General features: G+C 43.5%; 6 protein-coding genes across 9 annotated transcripts; all 6 read left to right on the top strand.

Annotated features, from left to right (window-relative positions):
• Window positions 1-600: 600 nt before the first annotated feature.
• On the top strand, window positions 601-1,691 carry LOC129598169 (uncharacterized). Its single transcript, XM_055495942.1, has 2 exons — window positions 601-857; window positions 1,279-1,691. The coding sequence occupies exons 1-2, from the start codon at window positions 780-782 to the stop codon at window positions 1,525-1,527; spliced, it is 327 nt and encodes a 108-aa protein (XP_055351917.1). The 5' UTR covers window positions 601-779; the 3' UTR covers window positions 1,528-1,691.
• A 5,376-nt stretch (window positions 1,692-7,067) lies between these two features.
• Window positions 7,068-8,802, top strand: LOC129596783 (kelch-like protein 20). Of its 4 annotated transcripts, none has more exons than XM_055494134.1 (4): window positions 7,068-7,185; window positions 7,319-7,689; window positions 7,862-8,138; window positions 8,512-8,802. In XM_055494134.1, exons 2-4 carry the CDS (start codon window positions 7,400-7,402, stop codon window positions 8,683-8,685), a joined length of 741 nt encoding a protein of 246 aa, XP_055350109.1. In that variant the 5' UTR covers window positions 7,068-7,185; window positions 7,319-7,399; the 3' UTR covers window positions 8,686-8,802. The 4 variants fall into 4 exon arrangements, with proteins under 4 accessions (XP_055350109.1, XP_055350130.1, XP_055350118.1 ...); XM_055494155.1 differs by having other exon boundaries at window positions 7,129-7,185; window positions 7,374-7,689; XM_055494143.1 differs by having other exon boundaries at window positions 7,151-7,185; window positions 7,303-7,689.
• Window positions 8,697-10,475, top strand: LOC129596760 (kelch-like protein 17). The gene is made up of 5 exons (XM_055494114.1): window positions 8,697-8,812; window positions 8,995-9,618; window positions 9,686-9,763; window positions 9,902-10,105; window positions 10,233-10,475. The coding sequence occupies exons 2-5, from the start codon at window positions 9,069-9,071 to the stop codon at window positions 10,292-10,294; spliced, it is 894 nt and encodes a 297-aa protein (XP_055350089.1). The 5' UTR covers window positions 8,697-8,812; window positions 8,995-9,068; the 3' UTR covers window positions 10,295-10,475.
• A 2,033-nt stretch (window positions 10,476-12,508) lies between these two features.
• On the top strand, window positions 12,509-15,530 carry LOC129592414 (kelch-like protein diablo). The gene is made up of 7 exons (XM_055488444.1): window positions 12,509-13,011; window positions 13,220-13,496; window positions 13,720-13,972; window positions 14,151-14,765; window positions 14,834-14,908; window positions 15,010-15,204; window positions 15,315-15,530. The coding sequence occupies exons 1-7, from the start codon at window positions 12,719-12,721 to the stop codon at window positions 15,365-15,367; spliced, it is 1,761 nt and encodes a 586-aa protein (XP_055344419.1). The 5' UTR covers window positions 12,509-12,718; the 3' UTR covers window positions 15,368-15,530.
• A 5,552-nt stretch (window positions 15,531-21,082) lies between these two features.
• LOC129593009 (kelch-like protein 40b) lies at window positions 21,083-22,548 on the top strand. Its single transcript, XM_055489190.1, has 4 exons — window positions 21,083-21,372; window positions 21,697-21,829; window positions 22,106-22,238; window positions 22,541-22,548. Exons 1-4 carry the CDS (start codon window positions 21,083-21,085, stop codon window positions 22,546-22,548), a joined length of 564 nt encoding a protein of 187 aa, XP_055345165.1.
• LOC129596773 (kelch-like protein 17) lies at window positions 21,256-24,027 on the top strand. Its single transcript, XM_055494121.1, has 7 exons — window positions 21,256-21,372; window positions 21,554-21,829; window positions 22,106-22,412; window positions 22,571-23,173; window positions 23,257-23,331; window positions 23,445-23,642; window positions 23,767-24,027. Exons 4-7 carry the CDS (start codon window positions 22,651-22,653, stop codon window positions 23,823-23,825), a joined length of 855 nt encoding a protein of 284 aa, XP_055350096.1. The 5' UTR covers window positions 21,256-21,372; window positions 21,554-21,829; window positions 22,106-22,412; window positions 22,571-22,650; the 3' UTR covers window positions 23,826-24,027.
• The last annotated feature ends 1,050 nt before the right edge of the window (window positions 24,028-25,077 follow it).

Here is a 25,077-nt window from a genome sequence, read left to right as displayed (position 1 = left end):
CGAGTACATAAAAGCACAACTTCAAAATATGCAGTATCCCTCCAGAGAAAGAATCGCAGTTTCCGCGCATAACCACAGAATAAATACGTTTTTGATGGTGGTAATTCGATATAACATCAGAAAACCGATGATATAAATATAGATGTTATTATTGTGGAGGCAGTTGGTACAATTGTACAAGGTTCTCGTACTGCAAGCTGCATATCGCATACTTATATAGTCACTTCAGTTAATATCATACTGTAAGATGCCACTGTGACCGAATGTGACGTTGTCGCGTTACGTCTCGTTTTGTTAGACCGAAAATGCGTGTTTGTAACTTTGCAGCAATAAGATGTACCAGGTGTAATCGTACCGATGGATTCGTTTTATCTTCGGCGAACCGCTTTTGAGACACTTTCAAACTAAAGTCCGGCTCGGTTGACCGTTTGATAAGGGGATTTTCCATGCCGGACTTATTTTATCCGTGTTATGTAACTCCACCATAATAAGTACTCAGCTTTCAAAAAAGCAGTGACTGCCTTTCCAAAACATGTGAACAATAATACATAAGTCCGAAAAGCGTTCATTTGTCCGTAAACCACAAACCGCTCGCGGCCTTTCACTCGGTTTAGATGAGGTGTATATAACCGAAGCAGTATCTGTACATTATCGCACAAGATTTCTCCATTTTATAATCATCCGTTGATACCCTTCCATTTTTCATTTTCTGCTGTCATCTTCAGTGAATCTTGAGCAGATTGTTTTACCGTTCTTGCTATTCACTTTTTGCCGGTAAAATGACTCGTTTTGCTACACTTATCCTGGCTTCTTCGCTGGCGCTTCTGGTGCTCATCCAACAAACCAACGCCGAAAAGGTAAAAATGCTATGAATGCTATCAAAATGCTATCAATTATATATCGCCGTAAAAAATCTATTCGAAAATACAGTTACGAGCACTAATTTAATGACTTTTATTGTTTTTTTTTTATTTTGCTACCAATGAATAGTACAAAAGTATAAAGTAGCAACGCAATACCTTTCGGTTTGTCTTTTAGTATTTATTGTTTTCGTATTGTACTACAGAGTAAAATTTATTTACTGCTTTATTTAGTATGATTTTGACTTCTTTCGTTGTTTGCAATAACAGGTTTATGCTATCGGCTATTTTGTTAGGCAGACGTAGAAATCTACATGTAATTGCAAGACAGCAAGAATTGGTATTGATACCACATACTCGTACACAACAAATACTATTAAAATTATTCTCTAAATAAATGATTTTTGTTATCCGGTAGTCCGGCGCTTCTGCCGTGCTGAGCCGCCACAAACGGGACGACGGTTTTCCGGATTTCCAATGCTGGACGCAGGATTTCAATCATCTCCTCGGAAAAAAGAACCCCAACAAGAACTGCGGCGAGATCAGGGGTTTCAAGGGGAACCGCAATGGCAAGGACGATGAATGCACGAAGCAGCACAAAGGTTGCTGCTCTAAAGGCGATGGTGGCAAATGCCACTGGAGCTTGACCTTACCTAAGAAGAATTAATGATTTTTAGTGGAGACCATATTTCGTGTGGGATTACGCTTGCATTCCGTTAGCTTTGTGTGAACGTTTGTATATAGGCGTAAGAGTGTTTGTGTTATGTATATCGTGCTCGTTTATGATGGATTGATGGTTACAAATTATTTATTTATAACTATAATATTCTCCTATATTGAATGTGTACGGCTATTTGTGGCATAAGCAATAAAGTACTTCCAGTGATGACCTTTCGTCAGGAAGCGTCCTTAAACATATATACGTTTACCAATCAAAAAAAAACTGCTCCCATTTAAAGCGTGACGGCGCCATTTTCCTTCTTCACTGATTATTGCTTGCTGTTTCCAGCGCTGCAAATGGTAAGCTAACTGCAAAGTACAGTACTCCGTAGTCCGTACTCGTGTGGGAGGATTGCAAGGGTACCGCCCGGCTTCCAAAAGAACTCTGAACTGAAAAGAAATGATACCGTATTGGCATTGTAACGGGGGATTCCTGTCTCATGTATTAGTATGTACGAGTATGTGCTTGGTTGTCCCGCCTCTTGTATTTCCTGTTCCTGTACGAGCGGTTCAGTATATATAGCGACGTATTTCCTGCGGTATCTTCAGTCGTTGGGTTAGCAATATTTCGAGCAGTATCAGCCGGTTCCGTTGCCCGTTATACTTGGAGTCGCATACCGAGAACGAAATTTTTTCAAGTCGACAGTTTCAGTGCCCTTTAACTTTTACCACCGCTACCCCTCCGCCTCCCTGTTGAACAGTGCCCTTTAGCCTTTACCACCGCTACCCCTCCGCCTCCCTGTTTCAACAGGTAAGTCCTTATGTATCACGTCCAATTTTTTTTCCCAAAAAGAACAATCTTAACTGTTACCGATCCTAATACTATTTTCGAATTCGGTATTAACGCGCCATTTTTCAAGAAAATTTAATTAACGATCGTATAGTCAACTTTCCGCAGTTGGCAGGCTGTTTGCAATAATTAATAAGTACTAATTACCAGCAAGTCAATATCATGGCTATAGACCCGCAAGCACTGCAGAATATGCTTAACACCGTTAATGCCGCTTCCGCTCAGCAGAATGCAGCTTTACAGCAAAGCCTACAGAATAACGCTACTGCACATCAGAATTTATTAAATTTTTTGAATAACCAGAATGCCGCTGCAGTTACCCGTATAACATCTCTCGAAATGGGTGATTTGCCGAAGTTTGGTGGTTTTCCTTACGAAGACGCTCAGGACTTTTTAACACAGTTTGAGACGATGGCCGTTGCTAATAATTTCACACCAGCTAACAGAATCCAACATTTTGCGCTCTGTTTGAGGAACAACGCTCTTCGCTGGTATACCGCAGTACCAGCAGGTATCACATGGCCAGACCTTCGATCTCATTTTTTAACAGCTTTCGGAAAAACTCGTTTTGAACTTGATCTTATGCATGAAGGTTGTCGTACATTAGCATTTACAGATCCTCGTACTTTTGTTTACCGTGTCCTTGATTACGTGGAAGCCAGTAATCCCGCAGCTACCGAAGCAGAAAAGACAGTTCGTCTCTTTGAAGCCTTGGCCCTTGAATTTAAACCGGCATTCGTGACTAACAGCCCCAGAACCGTAGCCGATTTTTTCAATCGTTTACGTGATGTGTCCGTTAAGCAACAATACAAGCTCGCGATGCAGAATCAAAATTCGTCATACCAGGCGTCCAATAATGTTACAGATCAGTCAAATCTCTCGTCGCTATACAGCCAACCGACAGCGCCTAGCTCTAATCAGATAGAGATTGTCGCTCATAACCTGATGAAAGGTTTGGATGAAAGACTAAAGCATCTTGCTGAACAAATAAAGTGTTTACAGGAGAATAACGAATCACAGGGCAGTTACGATCTTTCTCAGAATTACTTAACGGGTAATGCGAACCAGTCAACCCTTCGACTCACAGATGCGCCAAGCCAAGACAATGGATGCTTTAATTGCGGTAACTATGATCATCTTTCGTATGCTTGCCCGTTTGGAGCTGGCCACTCTACGCAGGCACAGTATGCACAGGCAGAACAAGATTCTGAAGATCGTTATCCGATGTCATTCGGTGCAGCACAGCATCCACCAACAACGCAGCAACTGACTTTTAACACATCCGGTAAATTACCATCTCAGGCGCAACAGTTTGGGTCTGCAGAATCTCAGGACACCGGTAGTGCACAACCGGCGTATTCCAGATGGCAGATTTAACTTTTCTGGTCTAATTGTCGTTCGTACGTGAAAATTTGTTTCGGTTTTGTAAACTAAAGTGCTCTTTGAAAATTTTGTTAATATTATATTATTGTACTGAGTTATTAATGATGCCTGCCCGTTGATTTTGAAGGCTGCAGCAGTATTTATTGTTATTGAGAAAAGGGCAGATAAGTGAGAAAATTTTTGAGGTTGACAGCGCTGATTCGCTGAATATTTGTTTGATGATGGCCAGATGTGAAAAGCCTCGCGATGGTAACGGTAATGGTTTATCTCAATGTAATGTGCAGAAATGAATTTTGGGATATATTTAAATTGTTATTGCATATGCGCAGCACCGCTTAAATCTTATCTATCATTAATTTTCCGCCGCTGGTTCGGCTAATGACTTAAAACGCCAGATGTTGTCGTCTCCTTTTGGGCAGCCAGAGATCGTTAATGTCAACTTAAATTATAAAATTTTCAATAAAATCACTAAAACCAGATGTACCATCATTTAAAGTTAAGAATAAATTCCAACTTATCGCATTCCACGAAAATAAGATCCTAAATCTAAATGTCAGCGTTCACAACACATGACGGCATGCTTGGCACAAAAACATGAACTATTATTCGAAATTCCCATTAACTGGTGCGGTTATGTGGTAGTACTGCAATATGCGCATTGATTTTGGTAACAGACAATTATGAATGTTTGCTTCGACTGCAAAGAGAAAAATTGATTGGTTCAGTTTTAAGGTTGTGCAAAGTTTATGGTAACAGTAATGCGCGCATTAATTTGAATAATAATTCCGCCGAACAGAAGACGCAGCTTGATCACCACTGTGTACCACGGCAGCTCAAGTAAGTATTTGTGTTAAACCGAATTACGCTAATTACGCAAAATGAAATTAAAGTAGATCTACGAAATTAAGAAGATCACTGAAAATTTATGGAAAAGGGCTTTTGCACGAGCAAATCTATTTATATTCGCTCATATACGGGTGCGTGCTATAAACGCCCATCCTTGTTTCGTTGCGTCGTGACCTAATTTTCGACCATATAGACGGGCCACGGCTATAAACGCCTGCCCTTGTCCGTGCCCTCTGTTTCTATTGTGTCGTGTTGTCATCCAGGAGCACCTATAAACGGTCCCTGTTGGTTTGATTCTCTTAGTCAAGCCCTAAACATCGGACGATCTAATGCGCGAAAGCTCAGCAAGTGTCATAATTTCGAAAACAACTGCCATATGCACAACAGCTAAAAAATTACTGGCAACTTTGTGTCCCACCGGTCGAGCTCGCCTATTGGTAGTCTACCATCATCACTGCTGCACAGTGCTTCTGACGGTAAGTATTTTGTTTATATTAAAACGCGAAATTTGTTTTTAAAAAAAAATTGTATATTTCGTGCGCATATCGCGGTATTGGAAAGATGGGCGTCCCTTCCATAGTTCGGGCATAAAAAAGTATTTGTTCTGAAGTTATGCATTGTCAGATGTTGTTTTGCTGATATTGGTTTGGACTTAACTCTGGTTAGCGAATAATTTTTTTGTAAAGCAGCAGATTACGACAGTACATTTCTCGACGTGATTTAATCTTTTTGTACTTGTTTCGTTAATTTATATGTCATAGTGTAAAGGCGTAAGTACATCTTTTCAATAATTCAAGAACAGAATCTTAACAGATAGTACTGCCACTTCCGTAATATTAACAGTATGCATCTTTTGTTATTTCTTGCCACTCTTTTGTTATTTCTTATTATAATTTTATTAGCAGCCAAACATGTGTCACATCTTGTCACCTATTTTCCTTTTTTTAATCTTGGTTTTGCCAGTCGATTATCTTTTTTAGCCGGTCGTACTATTCTCAGCAATTCTGTATAGCCAGAACAGGGAAGATCATTGCATTCGCTGGATATTCATTTTCCATTTGGCCCGATGAAGCACCTCTCGATTTTATTAGGAAAGTAACTTTGGCCCGATTCTCTCCCCGCTCTATCTTTTCTCTTGTTCACGCCTCACCAGTTCTGAGGTATTCATACCTTCCCGTCGCATCATTTCATGCAAACAGAGAGCACAGGTTCTCTCTTGCCCCTATCATCCTGTCTCCACTGCTGATCCTCATAACTCTGTCTTGCCACTCATCACTCAAATTCACCCCATTGTAATGCACTCGCTTTACGCAGTATTGCTCTAGTGCCTTTGTCTCTCCCCATCTTATCCGCATTGTCTTCTTATCTCGCTCCATTCATTCTCCCTTCATGCGTCATTGTCGCAATATTACGCCATACAATGTTATATACTTCATTGACCGAAAGATTTTCGCAAGGTTTATTTTGAAGGTGGCGTTTCTGGAATAATTTTGATTTGTATTTGCGGCAATTTTCAACAACTGAATCGTTAAATTAAATTAGCGCGTTAATTGAAAATTACAAAAACATTTGTAAATATAAGTAGGGTTGCGTCAATGTGTGTTCGAGTTTTTCAGAACCAGAAGTTTGTAATGATTTTCTACTGGTGTACTCACGTCGTGGACATCGATTTTACACTTCCTTTCCCAAGACCAATACGAAACCGGATGTCGCAAATCTATGTGGATAACGTGGTCAATCTTCAGCGTTGGACGGACTGACTTTACCGGACGGATGCAACAACTTACGTCCTACGTGGAACCGGACGGATACAACAACTATCGTCCTACGTGGAACGCTTCGGATCCTTCTGCTCTGTCTACTTATTATTTTGTTAATAATGTTTTCGAACTAAATCTACGTTTTGTACTCCCAAAAAATCTGATCGTGATTTCTCTAATGTTTTTGCACGCTTTGAATTCTTTTTTTTATATGTTTTTTGTTTGTTTTTCCCTGAAAACATTCTGTTTTCAGTTTGGTAAGAGGGGAGTGTAACGGGGGATTCCTGTCTCATGTATTAGTATGTACGAGTATGTGCTTGGTTGTCCCGCCTCTTGTATTTCCTGTTCCTGTACGAGCGGTTCAGTATATATAGCGATGTATTTCCTGCGGTATCTTCAGTCGTTGGGTTAGCAATATTTCGAGCAGTATCAGCCGGTTCCGTTGCCCGTTATAGCATACATTGTACTTGTCCTTCGCCAGTGCAAGTGCAATAAAAATTTTATCAGTACAATAAAAATTAGTTACAGTAATTAAATATAGAATATTTGTTAACAGTAAGTAGTACAAAAGTACGGCGGAGTATCATCGTTTTGTACGTACACGAACGGTGGTAGCGGCTGGACAGTTGTCCGGAGTCACACCTCTTAATACAGTACGTACAGTACTATGTAATGCACTGAAGCAGACTGTACTCACCATGGTCAGTACTTGCACGCCATTTGATGATTTTTCCTCAGCTCCTTAACTTAATCATTTCCGCGTTTATCACTTTTAAACGGTTTTGACATTACTGAAGACTGCAATTAATTGCTGAACAGTGAAAAGGTAAGACATTTTGTTTCGGGGTTTCTGTTCAGCTCTTGTTACTTCTTACAAATTAGCACTATCGTAACTGTATGATTCTCCTGAACCTCTGTAACAGTGTAACTGAAAGAATTTTAGGGGAGCGTAATTTTAGGGGAGCGTCGTGGTGACGGAATCAAACCGAAGCCATTCATTCCCTGCAGTTTCAGACTCGAGTCCCGCTGCCCATCTCATCATGTCGTCAGATCAAGCGCAACGCAGTAAAGACTCCACCAGCGTCCATCTCTCTGTGGACTCCAGCGAAGTGCAGGGATTTCTGGAGGGACTGCAGGATCTGAAGAGCAGCGGAGTTCTGTGTGACGTGATCCTCAAAGGAGCAGACGATGCATCTAATGGGATTCCCTGTCATCGTGCTATCCTCAGTGCCCACAGCAGCTACTTTCGCAGCATGTTTTCTGCTGAATGGAAAGAATCTTTTCAGAAGGAGATCCCGTTGCAGAATATCTCCTTCAACACGCTGAACACGTAAGCTACAAAACGCTAAGGAAATTTTAACTGATTCCAGCAGAATTACTTCGTAATGGTTGTTTCAATATTTGAGTCACTGAGTACAGTACTTTCTTATGCGCTCGTTGTTATTTCGTGGTCGATTTGATAACCAAACTGGAGCTCAGCCTTTCCTTATCTTTCCGTGTAGGTTGGTGACTTATGCGTACACTCTGCAAATCTGCCTGGATGACGACAGCGTTGAGTCAGTTCTCGTTGCGGCGCTCTTCTTCGACTTCTCTCCCGTCGCTAAACTGTGCTGGGATTTCTTGGAGAGTCGCCTGAATGCATCCAGTTGTCTGCAGGTGTACTGTCTGGCGCACACTCACAACAATCCGCATTTGGCCAACAAGGCCAAAGCCTTGGCGTGTCAGCATTTTATCATAATTGCACAGAGTGGTGAATTTTTGCAGCTGGACGGACAACAGGTATCTGCTAGTTATTTGGTTCTTTTTGGCTGTGAAGATTTCGAAAAGGTAGAAATTTTTTACATTTCTGGTAGTCACATTTCTTACGTATGTACCGACTAGCAATCATGTTTTTGAAAGGGAGCATGGTAAATATGTACATATTACCGCAGATAGAAAGATGTCATAATCCTTGTCACTCAGTTTTATGACAACGACCTTCTCTTGTTGTGTTGTTTTTTTATCGTACCGCACTGCTTTGCGTATTTGTTAATTTTATTTTTCTTACGTATTTTCTCAGAACGAGTAACTTTAGAAATAGTCTAATGACTGAAGATGGTCCAACTGGGAGAAATTTGATGCACATTTAGCACATATTTCAATCAACTTTTAGATGGTTGAATTGGCAGCATCCGATGACCTGAACGTTGAACACGAGGATGAAGTGTTTGAGGCTGTTAAACGTTGGTCTGACCACGACCAGGCTGGGCGGAAGGCGCAGTTGTCCCACGTTTTACAGTATATCCGTGTGCCATTTCTTTCTCCCAAGCGTCTTCACAATTATTAATTGGCTTTCTCTAATGGGTTTGACAACTCTGGCGCTGATAATTTCCCATGTCCGTCGTCGAATCTTGACGAGCTATGTCAGAATCCCGAGTCAGTACTATCCCGATGCCGACCACGGGAATCGTATAGTAAGCGAAATGGTTTTTGTTAACTTTGCTATTTATGCCGTATTAATGCCATTGTTATGTATTGCGTTCGTTGATCTCTTGAAGAGCGACTGAAATAATTTATAAATCTAGTAAGCAACACATCCCATGACTACTACTGGTTTCATTCTGTTTTTGTTTTCTTGTTATAAATTTTTCTTTAGGTTTGCCCAAGGTTATTGTGTGTGTTGGGGGTGAGCCGACTGCTCTGTGCGTGGTGGAGATTTTCAGTCCCTCCATGTCGGTTGTGTGGCGCATGGAAAAACCAAGGCTTCCGTATGGCGTTCTTGGATTCGGCGTGGCGGTTCTGAAGGACTCATTGATGGTATGCGGCGGCTTGGAAGATGATGGTCCCTTGCCTTACGCTGATCTGAAGCGCGTTCGTCGGCTGGATCTGTTTCGTGATCGATCGACGGATCTGACACCTATGCTGTCCCGCCGCGCCTTTGGGGGTGCCGCTTCTCTTAACGGCCGCGTCTACGCTGTTGGTGGCTATAACGAGGAAGACGAACCGATGGCCGCCGTTGAATTTTACGACCTTGAGAAAAATACTTGGCAGCCCGTCGCCGGACTACCACTTCCATTAGGTCATTTCGCCATGGTGGCTACCAATAATCGGCTGTACGTGTTTGGGGGCAGGTCCACATGGGGAGGCACTTTTACAACGGCTAACGCGGCGTTATGCTACGATCCAGCAGTGGATGCATGGATTACGCTGGCCGACATGCCAACTGCACGGCGTTATTGTAGTGCCTGTGTGGGTCCCGGTGGCCTAATTTACGTAATCGGTAGGAGTGAAATTATGCTTGTATGCGGAATTCCGAACAGATGCGTTACGATCCTCGATTTTTGTAGGTGGAAAATCAGAAGATGGTAGATATTTGCGTTGCGTTGAGGCTTACGAAATCCGTAACGATCGATGGTTGAAAAAAAGTGGGTATTTGCCGGCGGGTTGCGACGCACTTGCAGAATGCATTAATTACGATGTGTTTCGCTGAACGCGGCATTTGATATTTCTTTCTTGTTTAACTTTTCCTGTCTATGCATAAATTCGTCCTTATCACACTGCAGGTGATATGATTAGCGCTCGCTCCGCAGCCGGTTGTGGTTATGTGGACGGCCGGATCTTTGCCCTTGGCGGCGGAGGCGACGAAGACGGTGTTCGTTCTGATATCGAGTTTTATGACGAGGATACCGGCATGTGGAGCGTTCATCCCTGCCGACTATCTCAGCCAAAAGAGAGCTTTGGCTGTGTGGTGATGCCGATGAAAAAAGGTGAGTTATTTGATAGATGCGGTGGTTTTTGCAGAAATTCGAGAGCCGTCGTTGTTGTACGATTTGCGAACTGTGCGCTAAGTTTTCATGTGGAAATTACTTGTAACAATGAATGTGTGCTCCACAGGTAGCAACTGGACTGGTGAAGTGAATGACACTTCGGATGATGAAGAAGCGGGACAGGAATGAAGATAAACGGTGTTTGCGGCTTGACGATCGCTTTGGTTATGTATCAGTGGAAATGGATTTTAGCAGCATTTCATGTCGGTTTTACTACTGGGTTCGTTACGGACCTCGTGTTTCGATGGTCAATGGGTGCCCATCATCATACCTTTACATATTTTGTGCATTTTGCTGATATTCATTAATAATGCGGTACTTCTAACATGTAATAAAAAAGATCGTAAGCTATAAGAAACCAAATTAAAGTTTTTGTACAAGTCTGATGTTTGCACCGCTGAAAGGAAACGTCTTTGAAATCAACCGAAAACGACCAAACCGAAATACTGTTTTCGCGCGTACAACAACACAGGGAAAACCGCAGTTAAACCAGTTATAACCAACATTAATTTTACAGTGTGTCAACACTGGAGGCATTAGTCTGGAGCCGTTCACAACGCTCAACATTGTAGTATGGAAGCAGTACTGTACAATACAAAAACGTTAATTACTGTCGTGTACGTTGCTGTCCTAGCAACTACTGTTTTACTTCATACGTCTTCCTGTTATATTCCTGTCATTCTACCTGCTGCGCAGTTGCTGTTCACATCATTAATTATGTAGTATTAATTGACTATTAAAGTATTACTTATGCAATACTTCACATTGGCGTGAAGAATTCGAATTCATGCTTACTAATTTCTCCTACGACTACACTATACGGTCATAATCTGCCATGGGAGGGATCCGATGCCGATTCCGCATGCACTCGCCTGGCAGTCTGCCACCGCCCCACACCTGTTCGGCAGCGGATGCTCTGCCACCCTTTTCCCCACGATGCTGGTGGATATTATTTACTGCTGGTACCGCCCTGCCAGTACCATAGCGCTACCAACGGATCTTCGTTCCGTGTAGTTGCCTGAACGTGCATCGCCAAACTGCTCAACGTAATGCCAATCGTCCTTCTGGATGATCTGGATGGAGCAAATTCTTCGTAACGCCCTGATGACCTTGCAGAGCGCTATTTTGCCCTACGCGTCATTCCATTCAGTTGCTGTTGGTTGTTGTCATGGCCTGCGTTCACCATTAATGTTCTATGCAGCGTTTGCTCTGCAGTCCTGTTATTCCGTACCGTACGTATCCTTGTTTACCTCCTACCGTAATCCACAGAGCAACCTGAACGTGTTATGTACGAATGTACAGTACGTCCTGTCCTGGAGTACAATACACAGTATCGTACAATGTTACACCGTTATTCGAGCCGACTACGCAATGGTTAAATCCTTCGTATGGCGCCTTACACTTAGAATCCGGATAACCTTGCTACTACGGTTCGTATGGTTTACACCGTATTTCCTGCACTTGGATGATGCGATGAATTTCAACTCACATGCCAGTTGCCGTTCCAGTTCGGTTGCCTGGATCCGGGATCGTACTCCTACATGCACTTTACAATGCAGTGCAATACTTTAATTTATACGGATTAATTCTTATACTTGCTTATACGGTTTCGCTAATACGCTACTTAATTACAAGTGCTTACCTAACTGCTAAATTCTATGCAAGTTCGTTTCTACATCCTGTACGTACAATTACAATTCCGATACTTAATTCCGTATCACTTTCGATACGTGGGGACGAGTTGTCGTGTACGTTGCTGTCCTAGCAACTACTGTTTTACTTCATACGTCTTCCTGTTATATTCCTGTCATTCTACCTGCTGCGCAGTTGCTGTTCACATCATTAATTATGTAGTATTAATTGACTATTAAAGTATTACTTATACAATACTTCACAATTACGCAGACGTTGACGCGGTTGCGGGAAGCGAAGCACACTTCAGTTACTTTCTTATCGTTAAGATATCAGTCCCGGCGTGGTGACCGACCAGCAAGCAGCCCATGCTTTATGATGTCGTCTACGCTATTGCTGAGAGCTGACCCGCAGTGCCCCTTTTGACCACTTCCAGCTTCCGAGTGTCAGCGGCCTTGTACGTACCGAAGGTTTGGTCAACACCGTTAATCAACAGAGCAACAGGAAGTCTGATGATAACAGTCAGCAATATTTCCGGTTATATAACTGGAATACCGGCGGTGAGTTTTGGGACTGGTAAAAGAGCTGTACTACTGTACTGTACTCTTATTGTCCAGTAAAACTTAATTTGAGAATGAGATCGGTAGGATGGTTCATGGTTGCCACTTGCCATTGTTGTCGCTCAGCACACCGCCAACGGACGGCGGTCCTCCTACAAGCCTGATTTAGCAGAACTGAAACAGTGGAATCGCCGCCATCAGTTTACGTAATTCACTGCTGCACAATTTCTTTTTAGATTCGTCCTGTAACCGTTACAATCAGATCGTTAGCTAGTTAAGTCTAGTTTGGTCATTTTTAGATTTCCACGTTGTTCCTATTCTGATCTTACCAGTTAGCAACCTCCTACGGTCTTGTCGCATCATGTCTTCCGATCATATGCAACCCAGCACAGATTCGGCCACTGTCCGTCCCTCTGTTTGCTCCAGCGTGGTGCAGGGATTTCTGGACGGACTGCAGGATCTGAAGAGCAGTGGAGTTCTGTGCGACGTAATCCTCAAAGGAGCCGAAGATTCAGCAGCTGGTATTCCTTGCCATCGTGTTGTGCTCAGTGCTCACAGCAGCTACTTTCGCAGCATGTTTTCAACTGATTGGAAAGAATCTTCCCAAGCGGAGATCCCGTTGCAGAATATCTCCTTTGCCACGCTGCTGAACAAGTAAGCTTCAAAAAGCTAATACTAGTACTCTGGTAACTCTGCATATGTGAATTAAAACTGAATCCTGTAAAACTGCTTGATTATTTTTTTATTGAAATTGTGAGCCACTAAAATCTTTCTTTTGTTTCCGTTGGTATTATTTAATTTATTTCGACATCGACTTGATTATCATATTATGGGATTAGCTCTTTCCTCGTCTTTCTTGTAGATTGGTGACATACGCGTACACTTTACAAATCTGCCTGGATGACGACACTGTTGAGTCAGTTCTCGTTGCGGCGCTCTTCTTGGACTTCTCTCCCGTCGCTAAACTGTGCTGGGATTTCCTGGAAAGTCGCCTGGATGCATCCAGTTGTCTGCTGGTGTACTCGCTGGCGCAGACGCACAACAATCCGTATCTGGCCAACAAGGCTGAAGTCTTGGTTTGCCAGCATTTTGTCAAGATTGCACACGGCGTTGACTTCTTGCAGCTGGATGCAGAAAAGGTACAGTGCTTTTCTTGCTTGTAGGATTTGTGATAGCTGGAAATTTCTGATATCTGTAACATTCAGATTGTTAATTATTGTATCATGAAACGATAGCATAACCTTTTGCCTCTGTTACCTCTGATATTCTGTGTTTAATATCTTTATATGATAACAAAAATAAAAGCATGTCAAAAAAAGGCCGCCGCTTTTTGGGTGGTTACTTACAAATTGCCGTTTTTAGGTGACTGAACTGACAGCATCAGATGATTTATGCGTCGAACACGAGGATGAAGTACTGGAGGCTGTAAAGCGTTGGTTCGATCATGACCAGACTGGCCGGACGGCGAAGTTGCCCAACGTTTTGCAGTATATCCGTGTACCATTTCTCTCTGTCAAGCGTCTTGAAAATTATTTTTTGGCTCTTTTTAATGGGCTTGTCAGCACTGGCGCTGTCAATTTCCCACTTCAGTCGCGGACTCTTGACCAGCTACCCGGTAGCAATCCTGAATCGCTGTTATCTCGATGCCGGCCACGAGAATCGTACAGTAAACCGTTTGTTATTGTTTACGTTTTTGTTGTTATTATTAGTGTCACTAATGTGTTGATGTTTTTTTCTAAAATAGAACGATTACTATTTTTGTTTACCCTTTATTTTGTTTTTGCTTTTATGAGGTCTGCCCAAGGTTATCGTGTGCGTTGGAGGCGTTGAGTTCGATACCGATGTGAGTTCAGTGGAGGTTTTCTGTCCATCCATATCGGCTGCATGGCGCATGGAAAGACCACAGCTTCCGCGTGCCGTTTATGGATGCGGCATAGCTGTTATGAAGGACTCGTTGATCATATGTGGTGGTGTCAAAATTGATGGGAGCCCGACGAATCAAGTCAGCCGGCTTGATCTGTTTGGTAATGAATGCGCGGATCTGGCGCCTATGCTGGCCAACCGCGCTTGTGGCGGTGTGGCTGCTCTCAATGGCCGGGTCTACGCTGTTGGTGGCTGTAACGATAAGGGAGAAGTGCTGACTGCTGCGGAGTGCTACGATCCAGAGAAAAATGTTTGGCAACCCGTGGCTGGGCTGCCTCTCCCGTTAGCTGGATTTGCCATAGTGGCCACCAATGACCGGCTGTACGTGTTTGGTGGGATGACAAAATCAGATGGATATTCGAGTACCCACTCGGCCTTCTGCTACGATCCAGCAGCGGATGCGTGGAATAAACTGGCCGACATGCCAACTGCCCGGGAAGACTGCACTGCCTGTGTTGGCGCGAATGGCATCATTTACGTTATCAGTAGGAGTGAAATGATGTTTACAGTGTGCAATTCCCAACAGATACGTTAAGGCCTTCCCTTTGCGTAGGTGGATATTCTTCTGATCGCCGTGTGCGTCGCGTAGAGGCGTACGAGATCAACTATGATCAGTGGTCGAAAAAAGGTAGGTCTCCGTGGTCTGTGCTGTGATGTTATCCGGTTCCCGTTAACGCAGCCATTTGATATCATAGTATTTCCTTGTGAACTCAAACTGGTCAATTTCAGGCGATACGATTAGCGGTCACTGCAGAGCGGGATGTGCGTACATGGATGGCAAGATCTATGTTCTTGGAGGCGGAAACGACGATAATCGCGATATCGAGTTTTACGATGAAGGCCTAGATGTTTGGCGCATACATCCCTGCCGACTGTCCAAGCCGAACCATAGCTTTGGCTGCACGGTGATGACGATGAAAAAGGGTAATTACTTGGCTGATTCAGCAGTTTTTATGGAATGGTTTCTGTACGCTGTGTGAACTGTTTCATGCTTGCGTCTGGAAATTGAATAACACTTGTGTGACAAACTGCAGGCACCAACTGGACTGGCCAGATCGTTTCTGATCAACGAAGAGGGCAGGAATGAATGTGTTGGCTGTTGGTATCGCTTAGTCGGATTCCATGAGAATTCGGGAAACTGAATTGTTTCATTATTGACTGGTTCGTTTTACTTCTCATGCTGATGATAAACTCAATGTTTCTTTATCAATTTATCAGCTGTGATAATTCGCAGTAACAAACGTTGCTGAAGGTCGACAGTGATTTCGTAATTATTACGGGACCTTTTCGGTTGAAACCAAAAAAAAGTAATGAAAATCGGCATTTCGATTAGCAGATCAAAACCTTTTGATTTTCAATCGTGAACCCGTTTGTTGAGCAGCGTTGCTGTCCACTCTTCTCTCCTGGGTAACATTATGTCCTACTATAGTACTGTGTTATTTTGCGACGCAGTAGAAAGTTGGAAATGTTACGTGGGGCCTTATGGGCGCCCACGTACCTTCGACGGCGAAACAGCGGCGAACCCGGATTGAGGCTTTAATGCCGAAATCTAACTCGCGCACCGTGGCGCAGCAACACCAGACTAATGAGATCGGATCCTACAGCCAGCGCAGCTGTGCTGTAGGTCCGTCAAAATAGCAGCAATGTGTGGGATGGAAATCCCCAGAACAGCAAAACACAATGGCGAATGGCCAATCATGAAGGCGGAGCTATCGGCCTTCACAGAAAGTATTGTAGAATTACGATGCAGATGTACGAGTATAATATCAAACGAACGGGATCTACGTAAAAATATCAAATGGCCGGGAATCCCGACGGACCAACGATGGCCTTTGGATTCATGACGGCATTGTTTACAAAAGCACTGGACTGCGGGAAGTGTTCCCGGGAATTAATCTGATAGGAGGACATGGTTAAGGCAGAAGTTAAGAGCAAGTTCCCCTGCTGGGGGGAAGTACACGATGGCCTACAGTATGGAGTGTGCGATGTCAGTCGGCGGAGTATATTCTGATTACTGCATGGCGGTGGGCATTATTAAGGAACAGCGAGGGAAATCTTTGGGACTGATTGTCATAATCGCTGTGATCAAGCATTTGTTTACGACCTGCCATGTGAGTGATTCGCCTGTCTGTCATACGCGTATGTGGCAAAGGCCAGTCGGTTACATCAGTGGATGCTTTCTGTTAGAATTTATATTATGAGATTATTATAGTCACGGGAACAGAAACCGGAAGCATCGCACACACTGGTGTTGTTCTGTTCATCAACGTTATACAAGCAGGTTTCTTATATAGCACTAGGTACATTCACGATATTAGTAAGTTACTGCACCTAAACATCTGATAAACAAGGGGATTGGTGACCTGGGTGCACCGTACAAGCTTGTCCGGTAATTTCTTACGAATAAATTTGCGTGTTACGCCAAACTTCACACTACGGCGCCCCACGCCACACTTTTCAAACACGTAACTTGCATTTGGCTGGGTGGTGGCTTCGTACACGCCATATAATTTTATGAGAATGATAGTAACTGCCTGGCGGAAGGTGGCTAGAAAATGATCGGTGCGGTAAGGGACAATCTAACTGCGGAGCGCATTTAGAGATTTTCATAAACGTAGTGAAGTGGCCATCGTTATATGCGCAAACTTCGCGCTAGCTGTACCTTTACGTAGGAAATTACCGGACAAGCTTGTACACTCATAGATCAGTTAGTAGGACAATGGTCATAGTTCACAAGTACATGACACATCATGAGTGTATATTATATTGGTAATATAATTTCTAACACTTTCTAGCCGGTCTTAGTTCTTGAAGTACAGTATATTTCTATCTAAAAACCTACGGTAGAGCACCTATACCGTAGATACGCATACGAGTATATTCGGAAAGGCAAAAGAATTCCCCAAAAGAACACGCAAAGCGTTACAAAGTGTTCAATGTGCCCAGGCATGAAAAGCCATCTGTTAGGGTAGGGGTTCCTTTAAACAAGTTCTGAGTTGGCCTTACATCGTTATTTCGTCGTCTTCAGCGTAAATTCAAAATTTTTCCGATGAAAATGCTGTTGATGCGAGCGTGATCGTAAAAGGATGGAGCGCTGGAAAGGCCGAACAGCCCGGAAACAGGAGCCACTCTGTACCTCCGGATTGGATATAAATACTTATCAGTGCCGACTGCCGACAGTCTGGTGCAGCACGGTATGACCCTTGTCCATTTACCCTATAATTGTCTAATTGAGCAGATGATTTTCGAATATATCATTACTTTAGCTTCTAATACGCACATGAAAAGAGCAGATATGAACATTCTCACAAGTTGGTACAGTTAAATTTCTGGTTGAAGTCTCGTCAAGGGTGCCATCCAACATGGGGAAATGAGACGATTTTGCCCTTAGTCGTGCCGTCATTGGGGTAACGCTGCTTGATAACTTTGACTGCAAAGCGCAACTCGTTCCCGTGTTTACCTTCGGTGAGAGCGGCACGTACGATTATGTCTTCCAGTGCGATTCCATCGTCTACCGCTTCCAGCGTTTTGTCCAGAAGAAAGGGCTTTCGATACCGGTTTAGCGCCAAAACGCGTTCCGCTGTCATCGGAGCACCGACTCCCGTAGACGAAAATAGCAGTTTATCCCCGGTAAGAAAATACCTTTGCCGTGCTGAGCCTCCACAAACGGTTTTCCGGATTTCCAGTGCTGGACGCAGGATTTCAGTCATCGCCTGAAAACGCCTAACCAGAACTGATGCGAGATCAAGGATTCAAAGGTAACCCGTAATGGCAAAGACGACGGATGCACCAAGAAGCACAAGGGCTGCTGCTAAAAAAGGCGATGGCCGCAAACGCCGCTGGAGTTTTACCTTATCTAAGTGCGAATAATACTCAAATCAGGTCATGTTTGATGTGGGAATCTGGTAGTTTTGTACTTCTCCGTGCACAACTTCACATACTGTTTGTACACGATGGCTGTGTATTCAGCCATATTTTACGATACGCAATAAAGAGTGAACTTTTGTGACCTTTTTTGCGTAATTGTTAAGGGAAGTGACCCGGTACATGGCGCCAAATACTGGTACATACACAAAAGCTTTCACTTTCGCGCCCTCAAAAACACGTTTTTGCATTCTGTACTCAAGTGATTGGTACGAGTATACATTGGGTGAAAATCGTTTGTGCGCGCTACATCCGGTTGGTAAGTTTGAAATGCAAGAACATGTACCAAAACTCTCATTATGAATCGATCTCATACACATTTTGCAAATAAAGGGACATAAGCAAAAAATCGTTTTGACAAGGAATTCCACAAAATTTTAAAATTTATTTTAAACTGGAAAAAAAATGCCGCAACTTACTTGCACAGCGCCCACTTACAGTGCTAGAGCGCATTGTGACAGAGGTTGGGCAATGATCAGCTACTGGCAGTACAACTCCATCGTACTGCCAGATCCCCACAGTTCAGCTGAAGTAACACAGTCATGACAGTTAAACATTTGTGATCGACTTGTAGCTTTTATACATTAATTTACTCATTCAGATAATATGATTTTCCACGGTTTCCACTTAATAGTTTACGTATTCCGGCAAAGGAAACCGGCAAAGGAATTCGTTTCCGGAATTTAGTGCTGCGGTGTTTATTATCAGTTACGATTTGTGGGCAACAGAACATGCACTGCAGCATGGTACAGGTCAATAAAAGTACTCCTCGGGAAGGATGGTAAAATTAACGTCGTAACAAAATGCGAAAGGTTATCATTAGGAAACAACTGCAGTAATTGCGTTCTTTACAAAACTGCATAAATAGGTAACAGCGACGATATAGGCAACAGCGGTACGCGGAAAAACATCCTCTGACCGGTATCGGTATATCGTAAAAGTCGGTAGGTGCCTACAGAATGTTGATGGAACCTTTAATAAGTATAACACGAGTGTATAAACTACAGAATGAATTACTCGTTATTTATATGTAATCATAAACAGAATCGGCTAGCCAATACGTTAATGCGCTTATGTACTCGTACAGATACATCAGGGTTTACCAGTTCCGAAATAATATCATTTTTGTATGTGATTTCTTGTATGTAATGCTGTAACAAGAGGAAACCAAATTCAAACAGACCAATTCTTCTTGGTACGTTGCATCCGCAGACACACCACGACATTCGGATTCATGGACAAATTGCTCACCGCAGCACTCAGTAGGAGCGCGGAAAGTACTCGCTGAAATCGATGTGGTCGGGTTAGGCCAGAAGTTTATTATGCAATCCCTCTACTGCGTCTGCAAGCACCTGTCCTGCGAGAGTACATTACGGCGTCCGGAGTCTGCGATGCCAGCCGGCCAAATACATATTGAGTATTTCATGGCGAAAATGCCGGTGCGATTTAAAACCGATTATCATGATGTCCAGCTGGTTCTGCGCATCCGTCATCCGCAAAGGTCATCCGATGCCGCTTCGGTCCTTTTAGCCTAGAATTGTCACCTTTAACCGATGATTTTCGAAGATATAATTACTTCAGCTTCTAATACATACATGAAAAGAGAAATACATTTACGTTTCTTACAAGTCAAGACAGCATTAAATTTGGGTGCCATCCAACATGGGGAAATGAGACGATTTCGACCTTGGTCGTGCCGTCATTGGGTTAATGCTGCTTGATTGCAGAGCGCACCTCGTTTCCGTGTTTACCTTCGGTGGGAGCGGCACGTACAAATATGCCTTCCACGGCGATTGCATCGTCTACCGCCTCTCAGCGTTTTGTCCAAAAAAGTGCTTTCGGTAGCGGTTTAGCGCTAAAACGCGTCCCCACCACGGCTGTCATCGGAGCACGTGCACCGATTCCCGCAGATGAAAATAGCAGTTAATCCCCGGTAAGAAAGTACCTTCGCCGTGCTGACCCTCCATAAAAGGTTTTCCGGATTTCCAGTGCTCAGTACAGGATTCTAGCACCAACTGCAAACGCCAAACCAAAACTGCGGCGAGGTCAAGGCTTCAAAGGGAACTCGTAATGGCAAAGACGACGAATGCTCCAAGAAGCACAAGGACTACTGCTAAAAAAGACGATGGCCGCAAACGCCGCTGGAGTCTGACGTTATCTAAGAATTGTTGATGATACTCAAATCAGGTTATGTTTGATGTGGGAAGCTGTTAGTTTTGTACTCCTGCTTGTACATACTGTTTGTACATGATGGCTGCGTCTTCGACCATATTTACGATACGCAATGAAGAGCTTCCAATAGTAACCTTTCTTTGTAATCATCGTTAAGGGAAGTGACAAGGTACATGGAGCGAAATACTGGTACATACACAAAAGCTTCCACTTTCGCGCACTCCCAAACACTTTGGTATGCTGTATCCTCAAATGATTTTGTATTATGTATGTACGTTGAGTAAAAACCGTTTGTGCGCGCTACATCCGGTTGGTAAGTTACATATGCGAAGTAAGATTTTGAAAAGTGAAATGCAAAAACGTGTAAGTAACTCCACCCTACTGCCAGATCCACGCAGTTCAACAGAAGTACGATACACGCATTTATCGGTACTAAAGCAGATATCACTAACGCAGTCATGACAGTTAAACATTCGTTATCGACTTTTCAGTTTTTATACTTTAATATTTTCAGTCAGCTAATATGATTTTCCGCGGTTTTCACTTGATAGTTTACGAATTCTGATTTAATCTATTGTTATTCATGCCGTGTGGTGTTGGCATTTCAGATGATCGTCTAGCTGACAGTAACTCCTGAACAGTGACAACGAGTACAACAGTTTCCTGTATCTTCTGTGACTTTTGAGCGCCACTGTCCCATCTCATCATGTCTGCAGATCAAGCGCAACCCAGCACAGATCCCGCCAGTGCCCGTCCCTCTGTGGACAGCAGCGTGGTGCAGGGATTCTTGGAGGGGCTGCAGGAGCTGAAGAGCAGTGGAGTTCTGTGCGACGTAATCCTCAAAGGAGCTGAAGATTCATCAACTGGGATTCCCTGCCATCGTGTGGTGCTCATTGCGCACAGCGGCTACTTTCGCAGCATGTTTTCAACTGATTGGAAAGAATCTTCCCAAGTGGAGATCCCGTTGCAGAATATCTCCTTTAACGTACTGAGCAAGTAAGTTACAAAACGCTTTGTACATGTCAACTCATAACCGTCAAATTACTTCAGTTTTTTTCCAAGTTTCGGTTGTGCTGAATTTTATCTTTTTGCTTAGCTTGTTATTTCGTGGTCGATGCGGTATAAACTATACTGGAGAATCAGTGGAGATTAGCCCTCCACTTGTCTTCCTTCGCAGGTTGGTGACATACGCGTACACTTTACAAATCTGCCTGGATGACGACAGTGTTGAGTCAGTTCTCGTTGCGGCGCTCTTCTTGGACTTGTCTCCCGTCCTAAACTGTGCTGGGATTTCCTGGAATCTCGCCTGGATGTGTTTAGTTGTCTGCAGGTGTACTGTCTGGCGCAGACGCACAACAATCCGCATCTGGCCGACAAGGCCAAAGCCTTGGCATGTCAGAACTTTGTCCGAATTGCAAGCAGCATCGAGTTCCTGCAGCTGGACGGACAACAGGTATTTGGTTGTTTTTGGTGTGGATTTTTGGTACAGCCGGAAATTTCTCATGCTTGTGGTCGTTAGACTTGTTGCATGTTTTAAAAGTAAACTTCATTAGTACTCGCCCTATAAGTTGTAACGGAAAATCAGATGGGATAACTGCATTACTGCTGCGACTGTAATTAGTAATTACTGGTACTTGGTTTTGTTTAATTGTTCTGTGATAATTCAAATTGCATCAGGTAGATAGCTTGAAACATTCGCTGTGCATTTCGAAGATATTGAAATTTGTAGGTCATTGAGCTGACAGCATCAGATGACTTGAGCGTTGAACACGAGGATGAAGTGTTTGAGGCTGTGAAGCGCTGGTCCGATTATGAGCAGGACGGTCGGAAGGCGCAGTTATCCGACGTTTTGCAGCATATCCGTGTGCCATTTCTGTCTCCCACACGTCTTGAAAATTATATTTTGGCTGTTTTTACTGGGCTTATCCACTCTGGCGCTGTTAATTTCTCACTTCAGTCGCCGAGTCTTGAGGTCCAACTAACCGGTCGCAATCCCCAATCAATAATTTCCCGATGTCGACCACGAGAATCTTACAGTAAGCCGAAGTGTTGCTAATGTGTAATTTGTTATATGGTACTTAGTTCGTATCCGAAACATGGTACTTATAAAAGGCACATTTAAACCATACAAAAATTTGTATTAATAGCACTATTATTGTTTTAGTTTTTTAGTGTATATTTTTGCTGTTACGAGGTTTGCCCAAGGTTATTGTTTGTGTTGCGGGCGATGCGACCGATGCCGGTGTGGCCTCAGTGGAGGTCTTCAGTCCATCCATGCCGGCTGTCTGGCGCATCAATAAACCAACGCTTCCGCAGCGCGTTACTGCATATGGTTTAACGGTTTTGGAGGATTCAGTGGTCGTATGTACCGCTAAGAGTTGGTACCAAGCTCGCCGGCTTGACCTCTTTCGTGGTGGATGCACGAACCTGGCGCCTATGCTGTCCTACCGCGCCTATGGTGGTGTGGCTACTCTTAATGGTTGTGTCTACGCTGTTGGTGGCTGTAACGATGATGCCGAATTGATGGCCACCGTAGAATTTTACGACCCACAGAAAAATGTCTGGCACTCTGTAGCTGGACTGCCACTTCCGCTAGCAAATTTTGCCATGGTGGCCACGAATGACCGGCTGTACGTTTTCGGTGGAACGACAAAATCAGGAGAAAATCTTATAGCGCTTAACTCCGTCTTCTACTACGATCCAGCTGTGGATGCGTGGAATAAGCTGGCCGACATGCCCACTGCACGCCGATGGTGCAGTGCCTGTGTGGGTTTGAATGGCGTTATTTACGTTATCGGTACGGGAGAAATTGTGTTTCTAGTCGTCATCCCAAAGTTCCGATTTTACAATTGTTATATGGTAAAGTTTTCTCTTTCGTAGGTGGATACTCGGACGGTGACAATGGGCGTTGCGTCGAGGCTTACGAGACCAGTAACGATCGGTGGTTGAAGAAAAGTAGGCTGCTGCTTTTGACTTGCTGAGTTTGACTTAAGGCAGCTATATAATATTTCCATTATTATGAATGCTTGTACGAGTACTTCTATATCGCTGTCCGCTCGAATTTGCAGGCGATATGATTAGCAATCGCTGTGGAGCCGGATGTGCGTATGTGGATGGCAAGATCTATGTTCTTGGCGGCTTCGCCGATGATCTTCGTTGTGATATCGAGTTCTACGACGAAAGTCTCGATATTTGGCGCCCGCATCCCTGCCGGCTCTCCGAACCGAACCGCAGTCTTGCCTGTACGGTGATGACGATGAAAAAGGGTAACTACATGCGTGAGACGGCTTTCTTTAAAGAATCGTTATTGTACGCTTAGTAAGGTCTGTTGGTCTGTTATACTTCCGTGTCGTAATATGGAAAGTGAGAAATGAACTGGATTTATTGCAGGCGCCAACTGGACTGGTCAGATGGATCTCACTCTGGTGGACCAAGAGGGACAGAAATGAACGGTATACGATATTGGCTAATGATTGCGCTTAATCGTAAACCAGTAGATTTTCGTTTTATAATATTTTCACATTGCGTTGTCTTCAGTGGATGGCTCGGGTTGTCACTAGCGTAAACCATGTGGTGAGAAAACTTAAAGAGCGTTTCCAAGGAGTTTTACTTCGAGTTTTTATCTAGACTACGTTCTGCGCTTTTTCCTGGTTCTTGTCCTCGTCATTTACTTATTAAGAACCTTGTGTTATAAATGACTGCACGAATGTTCGCAATAATAATTTTGCGCGACATGATGGAAGTTGCCGGCATTGTAGTTTGGTTGAAGGTAAAACACGTCTAATTCACATTTTCGATTAGCAGCGTCTGTAACCAATTCACAGTTGTTACGCGAATATACTGTAAAACCAGCGAAACCAAGAATTTAAGCGGCGGTGCGGATTTGTAATAGTTGTCTAACGGTAAAGTACTGGCAGAGTAGCTGTCTTGTTCCCGCAAAGGGGATTTTCATTCCACAAATCTAAAGGTAGAGAAATGCGACGCTCTTTTCCATACTTCATGAGAACAGAAATAATCAGATCCGTAATGCGTATCAATAAAGTGCACTTGGTGGTTGGTGCGCTGCACGACAGAACCTTCGGAACTGAACAAAACACATGAACGGCTGCCAATTCTCTCCATAAACTCTCCAATCATCTGAAATAATTTAATTTTCAACGGTTTTAGCGGCACTTCCTGCATTGATATACGCTTCCCTTAAGCCCACGTAACGCAATCGACAGCCGCTGCCAAACGCTGATGCAAGCACTCTCCTGGGCGGTCCAATCCATCGACATTTGCAGCGATTCTGATGCGAAACGACCGGCAAAATTAGTTTCCTAATTTTATTGTGATCTGGAGTGGAATTTCTGTTCCGATCTATCTGCGGTGGAACATGCAGTGCATCAAGGTAAAGGTCAATAAAGTACTTACAGATACTGGACAGGATGGATGTTAAATATCCTTACAGAAACGAAATGGTTAACATAAGACGGGCAAAGTTTAGCATAAGGAAACCAGAAACCTGCAGTAGTCAAATCTAGATTCTTTATTCCGATCATCCAATGCATGAGTAAGCAGTGGTAAATTTAAACAACCGGCATGCATGGGGACGGGACGATGATACGGCAAATTAGCGAGAAGCCAAGATCTTAATAGCAGCTATAGATATAATTTTGGCTACGCATTGGTATCGGTACATGCATAAGTGCAATATAAGTT

The sequence above is a fragment of the Paramacrobiotus metropolitanus genome, unplaced genomic scaffold (genome assembly GCF_019649055.1).
Source record: "Paramacrobiotus metropolitanus isolate TYO unplaced genomic scaffold, Prichtersi_v1.0 Parri_scaffold0000003, whole genome shotgun sequence".
NCBI classification, from domain to species: domain Eukaryota; kingdom Metazoa; phylum Tardigrada; class Eutardigrada; order Parachela; family Macrobiotidae; genus Paramacrobiotus; species Paramacrobiotus metropolitanus.
Note: the sequence above shows the minus strand (reverse complement) of the source record. Positions and strands in the feature narration are given on the sequence as shown.

Bases quoted from the DNA above. Each gene is read 5' to 3' on its own strand.
- LOC129598169 (XM_055495942.1), top strand. From the start codon at position 780: ATGACTCGTTTTGCTACACTTATCCTGGCTTCTTCGCTGGCGCTTCTG. The intron at 858-1,278 runs GTAAAAATGCTA...GTTATCCGGTAG, and splicing joins AACAAACCAACGCCGAAAAG to TCCGGCGCTTCTGCCGTGCT.
- LOC129596783 (XM_055494134.1), top strand. From the start codon at position 7,400: ATGTCGTCAGATCAAGCGCAACGCAGTAAAGACTCCACCAGCGTCCAT. The intron at 7,690-7,861 runs GTAAGCTACAAA...CTTTCCGTGTAG, and splicing joins TCCTTCAACACGCTGAACAC to GTTGGTGACTTATGCGTACA. The intron at 8,139-8,511 runs GTATCTGCTAGT...ATCAACTTTTAG, and splicing joins TGCAGCTGGACGGACAACAG to ATGGTTGAATTGGCAGCATC.
- LOC129596760 (XM_055494114.1), top strand. From the start codon at position 9,069: ATGTCGGTTGTGTGGCGCATGGAAAAACCAAGGCTTCCGTATGGCGTT. The intron at 9,764-9,901 runs GTGGGTATTTGC...ATCACACTGCAG, and splicing joins CGATCGATGGTTGAAAAAAA to GTGATATGATTAGCGCTCGC. The intron at 10,106-10,232 runs GTGAGTTATTTG...TGTGCTCCACAG, and splicing joins GGTGATGCCGATGAAAAAAG to GTAGCAACTGGACTGGTGAA.
- LOC129592414 (XM_055488444.1), top strand. From the start codon at position 12,719: ATGTCTTCCGATCATATGCAACCCAGCACAGATTCGGCCACTGTCCGT. The intron at 14,766-14,833 runs GTAGGAGTGAAA...CCCTTTGCGTAG, and splicing joins TGGCATCATTTACGTTATCA to GTGGATATTCTTCTGATCGC. The intron at 14,909-15,009 runs GTAGGTCTCCGT...GGTCAATTTCAG, and splicing joins TGATCAGTGGTCGAAAAAAG to GCGATACGATTAGCGGTCAC.
- LOC129593009 (XM_055489190.1), top strand. From the start codon at position 21,083: ATGTCTGCAGATCAAGCGCAACCCAGCACAGATCCCGCCAGTGCCCGT. The intron at 21,373-21,696 runs GTAAGTTACAAA...GGATGTGTTTAG, and splicing joins TCCTTTAACGTACTGAGCAA to TTGTCTGCAGGTGTACTGTC. The intron at 21,830-22,105 runs GTATTTGGTTGT...TGAAATTTGTAG, and splicing joins TGCAGCTGGACGGACAACAG to GTCATTGAGCTGACAGCATC.
- LOC129596773 (XM_055494121.1), top strand. From the start codon at position 22,651: ATGCCGGCTGTCTGGCGCATCAATAAACCAACGCTTCCGCAGCGCGTT. The intron at 23,174-23,256 runs GTACGGGAGAAA...TCTCTTTCGTAG, and splicing joins TGGCGTTATTTACGTTATCG to GTGGATACTCGGACGGTGAC. The intron at 23,332-23,444 runs GTAGGCTGCTGC...TCGAATTTGCAG, and splicing joins CGATCGGTGGTTGAAGAAAA to GCGATATGATTAGCAATCGC.